At 45.7% G+C, this 13932-nt stretch overlaps 1 protein-coding gene across 1 annotated transcript in view; it reads left to right on the top strand.

Moving 5' to 3' along the window:
* The first annotated feature begins 368 nt into the window (after positions 1-368).
* Positions 369-13932, top strand: part of adamts18 (ADAM metallopeptidase with thrombospondin type 1 motif, 18) — a 250197-nt gene continuing 236633 nt past the window's right edge. The window contains exons 1-3 of the mRNA XM_080188061.1: positions 369-468; positions 685-760; positions 2375-2673. Coding sequence (XP_080044187.1) covers positions 370-468; positions 685-760; positions 2375-2673 — 474 coding nt within the window. The 5' untranslated portion in view covers position 369. The remainder of the gene's footprint in view (positions 469-684; positions 761-2374; positions 2674-13932) is intronic.

Below are 13932 nucleotides of genomic sequence, written 5' to 3'. Positions count from 1 at the left end.
GTGCTGATTGGTCCCTGGGCTTTTGCAACTGAGCGCCAGCTCGAATTTTCACCCCATTCATAGAATCAGGCAGAGGCAGAGAGATAAAGAGGGGCATCGCATTCACACATCCAGCACTGCACTCCCTCTCTCCCTGCCTCTCTCTCTCTACCTGTCCGCAACACAAGCCAATGCAAAAAAGCACCTCCAGCCCACATGCCAAAAGGACAGCAGCGTTGCAAGGCGCAAGACCCAAAATGTTAAAGGACCGGAGCCGCAGTTTGCAAAGCTCACTGGTACACACGCCTTCCAGGAGGTAACAGACTGCTGCATTTAAAACAACAACAAAAACAACAAAAACATTTTTATTTGGGTGAACGAAGCGCAAAAATGGACGGTTTTCCCCCGGCGGTGTGGAATGTACCTGCACCGCTCAGCAACACGGCAATTCAACTCCATACCGCGTTCTGGCTTGGCAATATTATGCAGGCAGGTGCTATGAATTTAATCTCTTTTTTTTCTCCCTGTTTATTAAGTACAGTGTAAACTTTAAACCGCTTCATATTTAACATCTCTTGCAGGAGACACCCTGATTACAAACACTGTGATCATACACAAGCACACACACTGCTGTTGTGAGATTTGTGTGCTAAACTTTTAACCCATTTTAACATTTCAACTTTGCTTTTTCCTCCCTTCTCGCAGATTTTGCACTTCTGTTGCGCGACTCCTGAAAGTCAGAGGTCACCACACCGTCCCGAGAGCACTGGAATCACTGATGGTTTGTAGATATATCTTTTATCAATGCAGTTATGTTCGTGAATGCAAACCTGCTGTGACTTCAACATGTAAGAAACTCAAATAGCCACATAGACAGTCAGCCACAGAAACTAACAGAGACACATATACAAATCAGACAGACTGAAACAGAGACACACATATAGAGATAACACACACAGAGTCAGATCGAGAGAAGCACACAGCGGTTGAGACACCCAGTCAGGCAGAGAGAGACGCACACATACACCGTCAGGTCAAGAAAGACACATATACAGAGACTTCCAGTCAGATCCAGAGAGATACACACACACACACACACACACACAGACCTCCAGTCAGATCCAGAGAGAGAGACACGCACGCACACACAGACCTCCAGTCAGATCCAGAGAGAGAGATACACACACACACACACACACAGACCCCCAGTCAGATCCAGAGCGAGAGGTACGCACGCACACAGACCCCCCAGTCAGATCCAGAGAGATACACACACACAGACCCCCCCAGTCAGACAGACACACATATACAAAGAGATACTCAGTCAGACAGAGAGACGCACACAAACAGAGATCGAGAGACACGCAGACAGATACCCAGAGACAGAGACACACATTCAGAAACACCTAGAGAGAGACAGGTATACACACACAGACACCCAGAGAGACTCATAGACACACAGACAAGACAGACACCCAGAGAGAGACAGAGGCACACACACACACACACACTAAAATCCAGAGAGAGAGAGGCACACAGACACATAGTCAGACATACACGCTGTCAGGCAGAGACACACATACATTGACAGAAAAACATACACACAGCAGACACAGAGAAATATAATGAAAAAAGACGCACAAGGTCAAAGAGAAAGAGAGAGAGACATGGAGTCAGAGATACAATGGGAGACCTACAGACTAGGTACACAGACACGAGTGTGGACAGAGAGAGACACACATAGAAAGACTAGGAACAGACACAAGTAGAGACAAAGATAGAAGAGAACGAGAGACAATGACACAGACAATGGGACACACACACACAGACACAGAAACTTACACACCCCCTCTCCCCACAGGCAGAAAGAGATCCACTTGATCTCCGGCTAATGGATCGCAGCATCCGTCACGGGCTGTGAGTTTGCCTCTTTGATTCAGGCTGTGGTGGAGCTGGGATCCGGGGCTGCGGAAGCTGAGCCCCGCTGTGTGGCTGAGATCAATGACAGATCGCGTTTGCATTGTGTGTGTGTGTGTGGAACTGGCTGCAGCCGAATGGACCTGGCCGCAGAATAAAGCGCGCGGGGTGGGGGGATTAGACTGAGGCCGGGGAGGACGGGGTTAATTCATTCATAATTCACTCCATGAAACCTTTTGTTTAATCCTGTTCAACTTGCATCTCGTATGTGCAATTAACAGGACACTAAATAGTGATTCTTTTAAACAGAAACATCAACATACATGAAAGCAATTTATTTTCTGCAGATTTAACCTCTTAACTTCAAAGCTGAATGAGGCGATCTCACTGTTTATTTTAAACATTGGGGCCGTTTTGACAGCGGGGGGCAAAGCTAAGCACAAACCCCACTGAGTGTCAAACTCTTGTCTCCTTGCAGACTATATAGTGGTGACACCTGTGGAGGTTGATTCGAATGGAGGTTACTTGCAGAGGAGCAGAGAGAAACGTTCAGCGCCTGGAGGGAGCCTACACTACAAACTCGCCCTTTCTGACCAAGAGTTGCACCTGGACCTCAGACCCTCCAACCTGCTGGCCAAAGGGTTCAGGGTGCACCTCCTGGGCATGGGGGTTGTCACCGAGAAGCCCCTGCCCCCGTCTCAGGCCAACTGTTTCTATCAGGGATGCATCAGGAATCAGAGTGCTTCTTCCGTCGCACTGTCCACATGCGAGGGTTTGGTGAGTGTCTCAGTCCTGCCTTTCTTGCCTCGGGTAAATCCTGCTCCTTCCCCACTTGTTACAACACGTCTACATTGTGCATGTTTCCCCTCCCACTCTCCAGGTAACCTGGAAACTGATGCCTCCTTCTTCTGCACATGGCACTGGCTCCAATCTAATCTTCAGTAAATTGTGCAGGTTAGGTGGATTGGCCATGTTAGATTGACCCTTAATATCCTGAGATGTGTAGCTAAGGTGGATTGGGTTGATAAATTGCCCCTGCGGCTGGAATTTACTGGCATGCCTGCCCCAATTCCAGGGGTGGGCAAAGCTTGGAGAATGGCATTCTCTGTTGGCCTCAAGCAAGATCTTATGAACCTCCAGTGGACATGCCAGTAAAATTCCATCCTTAGTGTCCAAAGGTCTGCAGGTTAGGTGGATTGGGTAGATACATTGCCCCTTAGTGTCCCAAGATCATAGAATCATCATAGAAACCTTACATTGTGGAAAGAGGCCATTTGGCCCCTCAAGTCTGCACTGACCACAATTCTACCCAGGCCCTACCCCATATCCCTGTATATTTACCCACTAATCACTCTAACCTATGCATCTCAGGACACAAAGGGGTAATTTTAGCATGGCCAATCAATCTAACCTGCATATCGTTGGACTGTGGGAGGAAACCAGAACACCCGGAGGAAACCCACGCAGACATGAGGAGAATGTGCAAACTCCACACAGATGTGTAGGTTAGATGGATTGGCCATGCTAAATTGTCCCTTAGTGTCCAAAGATGTGCATGCTAGGTGCATTGGTCATGCTAAATTGCCGTTAGTGTCCAAATATGTACATGCAAGGTGGATTGACCATGCTAAATTTCCCCTTAATGTCCCAAGATGTATAGGTTAGGTGGATTGACATGCTGAATTGCCCCTTAATGTCTCAAGATGTGTAGGTTAGATGGATTGGCTATACTAAGCTGCCCCTTAGTGTCAGGGGGACTAGTAAGGTAAATATGTGGGGTTATGGGAACAGGGCTTGGGTGAGATTATTGGTGCAGGCTCGATGGGCTGAACGACCTCCTCCTGTACTGTAGGAATTAGCACGCTCAGGCTTTCACCATTGTATAAATTGTTGTGGTCATTTGAAATTTGGTATTGTGTTTGTCCTGATGAATTCAAATGAAAAGCTTTAGCACCATGTCTCCCTTTGCAGCAATGACCATGTTTTGTAATCTCTGTTTTTTTTTTAATGGATGGTTAGTGCGGCAATCCAATTATTCTGATGTCTTTTGACTTGTCAGCTTGTACAGTTATCAGAGAGTTTCTTTGAAAGAATGGTGGGGATTTCCCCTTCACACTTGGCTCAGTTTTTAGATGCCACACTGCTGTAAGCCAAATCCAGAGGCATGTCTCCACAGTTAGACATAAACTGCGATAGAATAAATTGCATTAATCCTTTGGAATTAAACTGGCAGCTCATTCAATTTTTATTTTAGATGCATTCTCAGGATGTAAGCGTCACTGGCGGATCTACTTTTATTGCCTATCTAGAAATATCACAACTGAGTAGCTGACAAGTAGAGGACTATTAGAGTCAACCATGTGAATGTGGGTCTGGAGTAACAGATCAAGATGTGGAGATGCCGGTGTTGGACTGGGATAAGCACAGTAAGAAGTCTCACAACACCAGGTTAACACCAGATAGAACTCCCCACTCACCTGATGAAGGAGCAGCGCTCCGAAAGCTAGTGGCATTTGCTACCAAATAAACCTGTTGCACTTTACCCTGGTGTTGTGAGATTTCTTACAGTAACAGATCAAGCTGGACCTGATGAAGATGAGAAGTGTTCTTTCCTGAAGGACATTAGTGAACTAGTTTTTTTTTGAATCTCATTGCTTTATGGTCAGAGCAATCAGCACTTTTTAAACTGAGTTGAGATTTTCAAACCGCCATGGTGAGATTCCCATTCTGCGAAAATTTATCACTATGATAGAAGAAGGAAACATCTTTGCATTTACACGGCGCCTTTCATGACCTCAGGATGGCTCAAAATGCTCTACAGCCAATGAAGTATTCTTTGATGCGTAGTCACTGTTGTTTGTTTATTTATCTATTGGTGTCACAAGTAGGCTTACATTAAGAGTGCAGTGAAGATACTGTGAAAATTCCCTAGTCAGTACATTCCAGCGCCTGTTAAGGGTACACTGAGGGAAAATTTAGCATGGTCAATGCACCTAACCAGCGCGTCATTTGGACTGTGGGAGGAAAACAGAACATCCGGAGGAAACCCACGTGGACATGGGGCGAACGTGCATACTCCACACAGACAGTGACCCAAGCTGAGAATTGTAATGCAGGAAATGTGGCAACCAGTTTGTGCATAGCAAGACCCCACAAACAACAATGCAATAATAACCATATAATCTGTGTCACTGATGTGGCGGGGGATAAATATTGGCCAGTACACCAAGAAAACTTCTCTGTTCTTTCTTGCACTAGAACGATGGCACCTTTTACACCCATTTGAGATGGGACCTTAGTTTAAAATTTCATATGAAGGACAGCTCCCCTGCCAATGCAGCACTCCCTTAGTACATCCTGGAAGTGGAAGTCTGGACTTTGTTATCCGTGGGGACAGACGTTGACTGCGAACCTTAGATCGGGAGACAAGAGTGCCACTGAGCCTTAGTATATAGAAACTTGCTATAATCCACCTGCTGTCAAGATCCACGTGACTACTTTGTAAAGAAGGGAAAACCTACATCTACGTATCACCTTCCATGACCTCAGGGTATTCAAAACCCATCCCCTTGCATTGCCTTTCCACCGTTGTCCAGCTGTGTGGGTCTGCTCTCGTCCTTATCATTTTTATCTACCTAATTATGGCTAGAAGGTCACTAGTTAGCATTAGCGGTTAGCACTGCTACCTCACAACGCCAGGGACCCGTGTTTGATTCCCGGCTTGGGTGACAGTCTGTGCGGAATCTGCATGTTCTCCCCATGTCTCTGTGGGTTTCCTCCAGGTACTCTGGTTTACTGCCATGATTTGAAAGATGTGCTGGTTAGGTGCATTGGCCATGCTAAATTCTCCCTCAGTGTGCCCGAATAGGCGCCAGAGTGTGGCAGCTAGGGGATTTTCACAGTAACTTCATTGCAGTGTTAATATAAGCCTACTTGTGACACTAATAAGTAGACTTTATAAACTTTAGTGATGATTTCTCTTCCTGCTCTTGCACTGTTACGTCTGTTGTGAGGGTGGAGATGGGGTTGGGAGCAGTTTGCTGATACTGAATGTCAGATATCCAATCAGATAACTTAGCGCCAGTGGGGGAGGGGAGAGAGGTATTGGTGATGAAGAGGTGGGTTTTATTAGCATACCTGTGGAAATGAGGTTTGTTATTTTGGATGGTGTTGCTGAAGGGCTGTGTGTAGATGAGAAAGAAATGGGGGCTGGGGACTCCAGACATGCATCCAGTAGCAGTCACTCAATAGCAATCAAGACGTGACCTTGTTTGGAGGCAACAATCTCACCTAATTATTCTCACCCAGTGTCCTTAGCATTAGCATGCTGCGATTGCATGCTGTGATTGATCTGTGTGCTGACAGTGAATGCCCTAATACTGCGAAGGATGGGTCTGGCCACACTGCCGCGGAACGCTCCGAGTAGTTGGACTGTACCGCAGCACCTGTCCTTCGTGGAGAAATTTTTCCGCAAACACACCTTTGACCACAAGGCGATTAAGCAGTGGTCAGCGCGTAACGTCCTTGGGGCCCTGAGAGAAAAGGAGACGGCGGATCCTGTCGGATGGTTCCCTGAGCAGACTGTCAGTGTCATCTGGCAGAACGCCTCATCACCAGAACTGACAAACAAGCACCAAGATCTGGCTTGGCTGGTGGTGAGAAGGGCACTCCCCGTCAGATCCTTTATGCACGCTCGAGGTCTCAACATCACCGCACGCTTCCCTCGAAGCGGCTGCGGGGCTGACGAGACGGTCGCACACCTCCTTATGGAATGTGCCTTTGCAAAGAAGGTCTGGAGCGAGATGCAGTGGTATTTGTCGAGGTTCGTCCCGAGCAGCTCGGTGACGCAGGACTCTGTGCTCTACGGGCTGTTTCCGGGAACGCACACCGAGACAAATATCAACTGCTGCTGGAAGGTCATCAACTCGGTGAAGGACGCACTTTGGTCCGCCCGAAACTTGCTGATCTTCCAGCTGAAAGAACTGTCCTCGACCGAGTGTTGCAGACTGGCACATTCCAAGGTCCAGGACTACGTGCTAAGGGACGGGCTGAAGCTTGGGGCAGCCACCGCAAAGACACAATGGGGAAAGGCCACACTGTAAGGCCTTTTAACGGAGGCAGACCGAGGGCCCAGGAACTGCAGAATACCCTCGACCTGTGTAACTGTGTGCCAATCTGAGCAATAACGGCACACAGTAATCTTTTGAGGCGTGTATATAGTTTTTTAAGTATTGAAATGTAATCATTGTAATTTGTACAAATATGTAAATATTGAGGCATGGACATAGTTTTTGTAAGTACTGAAATGTTAAGTACTGAAATGTAGTCACTGTAGTTTTGGACAGATCTGCAAAAATGTTTTCATTCCGCATTATTTTGCTACTCGAAGCCCTGTACACTGTAATAGATTACTTGAGATTTTTATGAATAAAGTATATTTTTGGATAAAAAAAATACTGCTTTGAAAAACGTGGCATGGTGGGCACAGTGGTACGCTGCTTAGCATTGCTGTCACACAGCACCAGAGACCCGGATTTGATTCCTGGCTTGGGTGACTGTTTGTGCAGAGCCTGTATGTTCTCCCCATGTCTGCATGGGCTTCCTCCAGGTGCTCCGGTTTCCTCCCACCGTCCAAGAGACATGCTGGGTTAGGTGCACTGGCCACGCAAAGTTCTCTTGCTGCATACCCAAACAGGCATCGGGAATGTGGCGGCTAGGGGATTTTCACAGTAACCTCATTGCAGTGTTAATGTAAGCCTACTTGTGACACTAATCATTAAGGTGGGTGGCATGGAGGCACAGTGGTCAGCACTGCTGTGTCACAGCGCCAGGAATCCAGGTTCAATTCCTGGCTGGGGCCACTGTCTGTGCAGAGCCTGCTCATTCCCCCCGTGTCTGAGTGCCTGGGATTTTCCTCCAAGTGCTCCGGTTTCCTCCCACAATCTGAAACACCTGCTGGTTGGGTGCATTGACCACGCTAAATTCTCTCTCAGTCTATGCGAACAGGCACTGGAGTGTGGCAACTAGGGGATTTTTACAGTAACTTCATTGCAATGTTAATATATGCCTACTTGTGACACTAATAAACTTTAAAATCTAGGAGACACAAAAGAACAAATCAAGAACAACGGACTGCAAGCTTGGCTTGCATTTGGATAACATTTTAACATGTTAACATGTGCCACTGCCCTTTACAGGAGTGTTGTCAAACACCATTTGACAAGGATTTACAAAACTGGGGCAGAGCGTAAAAAGTTTGCTCAAGAAAGGCAGATTTTAGGAACTGCCTTAAAGAAGGAAAGAGCAAAGTAGAGCTTTTTACAGAGCTTGTGGATTTGCCAACTGAAGGCCAGTGGTCAGCTGATGAAAATCAGAGATCTGCAAGGGGTCAGAATTGGATAACACTTTGTCTCCCTCATGGGAGTTCCTCCTGCCTGAGACGTTCATGTGGAAGGCATCAGATTGTCAATGGCTTGGAGCATGTAAACCTCGTGGCATGTTGCATGAGTTTCCCCAATGCATTGTGTGACCATGTAACCACCTGAGCTGTTTTTGTTGGTGAGGTGTGTCGCTGTTGCAATGTTTCCCCAGCTGACTGTACAGTTGGATCCATCCAAAGATGTGTCAGAAATTGTAAGCTTTATAATCTTATAAAGGATTATTAGAGTTGAGCAATTCAAAAAGCTTCCAAATATTCAGGATGTGAAATAAAAGTTCAGTAAGCTGGTTGGCATGATCAAGGACTAATGAAACCTCAAGTATGGTGTGTCTGAATTTATTTTCAGTCCTGATTTTCTTGGAGCTGTTTACGCTGGGGAACCGAACACTTTTCTACTTTGAGCATCTAGTGTTAGCACCGACTGCTCCAGTGCATCTAACAATACAGTTAGGAGTTGTAGGAGCATCATGTACTGCATCAATATGATCTACAACCCCACCCTGTCCTTGTTCCATAATCAAGTCATCCAGTGGCTTTAGTGAGATCACTAATTTTAGTTCCAAATTAGGGACAGATTTTAGGTGTTATTCTTGGTTCAGCGGTAGTGCTGTTGCCTCCCTCAGCCCTGCTGCCCAGAACTCCCAGGAGGCAGAGAGATTGGGAAAACTATGTGGCCAGGAAGAATAAAGAGGCAGTTGCACAGATGGTTTTGATCATGGGGTTAAAAAGTCCATATGCTCCTCAGATTTCTCTCTTGCTACAGTTCAATAAACCCCCTCCAACCTTTGCTTTCTTGACAAAACTCCGAACACACTGCTGTCTCCCTACATGCACCTGCTCTCCTTCAGCCACTTTGAGAAGCAGCTTGAGAGATTTTTTTGTTAAGAGCACCATTAAGGGAGGTAGTGGTATAACAGTATTGTCACTAGACTAGTTGCTCAAAGCCCGAAGTTCGAATCTCATCATGGCGGATGGTGAAATTTGAATTCAATAAAAATTTGGAATTAAAAGTCCAATGGTGACCATGAAACCATTACCAATTGTTGTTTAAAACCCATCTGGTTCACTAATGTCCTTTAGGGAAGGAAATCTGTCACTCTTACCTGGTCTGGCCTACATGTGACACCAGACCCACAGCAACGTGGGTGATTCTTAAACATCCTCAGGGTTGGGCAATGCCTACATCCCATGAATGACTAAAAGAAGACCCAGAGTATTCTTCATGATGAGTAACTACATTGATCCTGATACTTTTACAGCAGCAGCTTGCATATATATAGTATCTTTAGCAATGCCAATAACGTGTATTGTCTTGAATGTAGTACAACAAGGTGCTTCACAGGAACATTACCAAACTTTCAACACCAATCAAAATCTCAGAGCCACTGAGATATGAGGGCAGATGACCAAAAGTTGGTTCAAAGAGATAGCTTGTAAGAGGCATCTTAAATGAGGAAAGAGAAATAGTGAGGTGGAGATATTTCGGGATGAGGGAATTCTTGAGTTTGGGGCCTAGGTGGCTAAAGACAGCTCCCAGTGGTGCAAGAATTAAAATTGGGCATGCCTGAGGTCAGATTTGCCGACGTCTGAGAGGGTGGTAGACTGCAAGGCATTTACAAAGAACCCATGGAGGGATTTGAAAATAGGGATGAAGAAAAGGATGATGTGCGAACAAGACTTCATCCGAAATAGGACGTGGGCAGCAGAGCGTTGAGCGATGACCTCAAGTTTATTTTGGGCAGAATGTAGGTGGCTGGCTGGGAGAGTGTTGGAGGAGCTAAGTTGAGAGACAACAATGGAATGGATGAAGGTTTAAACCCGCAGATGAGCTGAGGCAGGAGTACAGTCAGGTGTCGTAAGGGAGGTGGTGCCATTCCTTCGGATGAAACATTGATCCAAGGTTGCATTCATTCCCTCTTGGGAAAGGTCCCATGTCACTATTCCGAAGAAGAGCGTTCATCCTGATGAATTGGCCAATGTTTACACCTCAGCGAGGAAGGATTATCTGATCACCACCACATTGCTGTCTGAGGGAGCTTAATATAGCATGGGTAAATTACAGCAGTAACAAGCTTCAAAAATACTCCCGTTGACTGCTCAGATGCTTTGAAACATGCTGAGGTTGTGAACGGCACTATATCAATGCCAGCTTCTTTTTTAAGGGAGCTGTTTTCATGACGGGAGAGCTGGTGCAAATCAGTTTCCTGCTGTCCGGTTCAAGAATTGGCAAACGGCAGTGCACTGTAACTGTTCACTTGTATGTGTGTGTAGGAGGTCGGGGCAGATGTTAGCAATTTTGAAGGCAGCCTAGGCTTTTCCAGACATCGTGTATCAACCGGGATGAACCAGTGGGTTGCATAGATCTGACAGTACTCACAGATGTTTTAGGTACATACAAGCATCCTATTTTTATAGCGCTATCCAACGTGTTACTGCGTCTCCAGCAGAAATAGTTGAATCAAGAGTTCCTGATAGTAAGATATAGTGCACTGACTTATGGAAAAAATTCTGCAAATGTCCCGCTTGTAGCACATCCATCACAGCAGCGTGCTTTATGTATTTCAAAAAAAGACTTTCTGTGGAAGGGATCCAATTGCGTTTCTTCCCTTAATAAAGGATGTTTCCTCCTTTGTTTTCAGGCCTGAATTTGAGAATCTAGCCGGGTCAAATGCTATATAAATTTTATGGTCAAGCTGTTTTACAGTCAGTACGCGACAGCATTCGAGTTGAGTCAAAATTGCAGCCATCACTCTGTGAGAGGATACAATTCTGTTTAAGCTTTGTGTTTACTTGACTTGTGATGAGCCTTAGGCCTGTTTACACTCAGGAAGTTAATTCAGATTCCGATTCAATTAACTGTCTTGGTGGAGTAGGTTGGTGCGGGGGTGGGGGCTGCGGTTGGTGGGGTTGGGATGGTGGGGGGAGGTGGAGGGGCTGGGGGAGGGGGCGGGGGCGGGTGAATGGCAAGGCTCTAGTCAAGGTTTTACTGTATAAATTGTTCATTAAACTGGCCGGGGCCATGTTTGTTTGTTCAACCCTTTGTGTTGGCTATTTGTTTTGCTTGATAAGAGATTTGGAATGGTGATTTCCAGTGCTTGAAAGGAGTCCTGTTTACCGTCAGCCAACCCTTTCATGTTCTGTTCCAGTTTGGGCATCAGTTCTGATTGCAGAATTGGGTGAACTGACCCTTACGAAATGGGATTCTGCAACATGGAAAAAGTGGGTTGCTGTGCTACGCATCGTGTGGCTTAGAGATTTGAATCTTTTTTTTCTCTTCTTCCCCACCCCCCCCTGCGAACAGCAGAAATTTTGGTTAAATCTGTTCTTATCATGACATGTGGAGCACTAATGGACTGGAATGTTTGCATCATTAACCTCCAACCGAACCCCATTAACACTGATTGTTTCAAAAGATACTTTTCTGACATGACTCCTGGCAAGCCACTCCGTTGTGCCAAAGGGCCGCAGATGCCACATGGACTGCAGCAGGAAAGTGGCTCTCTACCACCACCTCAAGTGCAATTAGGGATGGGCAGCAAATACTGGCATTGCCAATGACGCCCTAATCCAATAAAGAACAAAGCAATTATATTGGGTAAGGTAGGTGAAGAGTCAAGGAGGTTATCACTGGGATGAAATAAATAGGAAAGTGGCCTGAGGGTTAACTAAATGGTTAGGCGTATATTAGATAAAAATTAACTGCATTGTTCTCTTTATCCATTTATTGGATATGGGCGTCGCTGGCTAGCCCATCATTTATTGCCCATTTCTAATTTTTGATTTGATTTATTATTGTCACATGTATAAGCATACAGTGAAAAGTATTGTTTCCTGCGTGCTCTGGTGTTGTGAGACTTCTTACAGACAAAACATACCATTCACAGAGAAAGGAAACGAGAGAGTGCAGAATGTAGTGTAACAATCATAGCTAGGACATGCAAGGTAAATCCATTCAAAAATCTGACAGCAGCAGGGAAGAAGCTGTTCTTGAGTCAGTTGGTACGTGACCTCAGACTTCTGTACCTTTTTCCCGAAGAAAGAAGGTGGAAGAGAGAATGTCCTGGGTGCGTGGGGTCCTTAATTATGCTGGCTGCTTTGTTGAGGCAGCGGGAAGTGTTGACAGAGTCAATGGATGGGAGGCTCTTTTGCCTGACAGATTGGGCTACTTTCCAATGGCTAGCTGTATACTCGATAAGAATTAACTGCATTGTTCTCTTTATCCATTTGCTGGATATGGGCACCGCTGGCTATTTATTGCCCATCTCTAGTTGCTCTTAAGAAGGTGGTGTTGAGCTGTCTTCTTGAACAGCTGCAGCCCAGAAGGTACAGGGTCACCCTCAACACTGTTAAGGAGGGACTCCCAGGATTTTGACCCAGCGACTGTAAAGGAGTGAGAATATATTCCCAAGTCAGGATGCTGAGTGGCTTGGAGGGGAATTTCCAGATGGTGCTGTTCCCATGTGCCTGCAAGTACCTTTCACACGAATAAATCTACAAAGACTTGAAAAATCTTATAGATGTTGCTGAAAGATGTGCTTCATTTTATGGAATAAAAACAAAAAATGACAGAAAATCTCAGCAGGTCCCACATCATCTGTGAAGAGAGAATAGAGTAAGAAGTCTCACAACACCAGGTTAAAGTCCAATAGGTTTATTTTGTAGCAAACATCACTAGCTTTCGGGGCGTTGCCCCTTCGTTAGGTGAGTGGGGAGTTCTGATTGCAAACAGGGCATATAAAGACACACACTCAGTTTACAGAATACTGATTAGAATGCGAGTCTTTACAACTAATCAAGTGTTAAAGGTGCAGACAATGTGATTGGAGATAGCATTAAGCATAGGTTAAAGAGATGTGTATTGTCTCCAGACAGGGCAGTAAGTGAGATGTTGCAAACCCAGGCAAGTCATGGTGGTTACAGATAGTGTGACATGAACCCAAGATCCCAGTTGAGGCCATCCTCATGTGTGCGGAACTTGGCTCTCAGTCTCTAGTCAGTGATGCTGCGTTGTCGTATGTTGTGAAGGCCGCCTTGGAGAACGTTTACCCAAAGATCGTTTGCCCAAAGACCAAATAAACCTGTTGGACCTGGTGTTGTGAGACCTCTTACTGTGTTTACCCCAGTCCAATGCCGGCATCTCCACATCAAGAGAGAATAGAGCCAATGTTTTGAGTCTGGATGACCCTTTGTTAGAGCTGAGAGCAGAGAGGATCAGACGAGATCTATATAAAGGGGGGCTGCTGAAATTGGATGAAGGAAATGTAAATGGTGGTGATGCAGGCTGAGAAAGGTGCTAAAAATGTCCATTAAGTGATCAGAATGTGTGCTTGGTTGAACACAGGTACAGATTAAGGGACTATCTGAGGAATGTGGCAGTTGTTCTGGGGGGTGCAGCTGGAGACAGGATAGAAAGCGAGAATGGAGAAGTGAAAAGAATGAAAGGTGATAAAAAAAGGATGAATGAGATGGAAAAAAGGAATGAAATAAAAATAAATGATATGGGGGAGAGTTCATGCTCTGAAGCTGTTGAACTCAATGTTCAGTCTGGAAGGCTGTAAAGTACCCAATCGGAAGGTGAAGTGTGTTCCTCCAGTTTG

Source organism: Carcharhinus amblyrhynchos, chromosome 4, assembly GCF_965287045.1.
Source record: "Carcharhinus amblyrhynchos chromosome 4, sCarAmb.v2.hapA, whole genome shotgun sequence".
NCBI lineage: Eukaryota > Metazoa > Chordata > Chondrichthyes > Carcharhiniformes > Carcharhinidae > Carcharhinus > Carcharhinus amblyrhynchos.
Note: the sequence above shows the minus strand (reverse complement) of the source record. Positions and strands in the feature narration are given on the sequence as shown.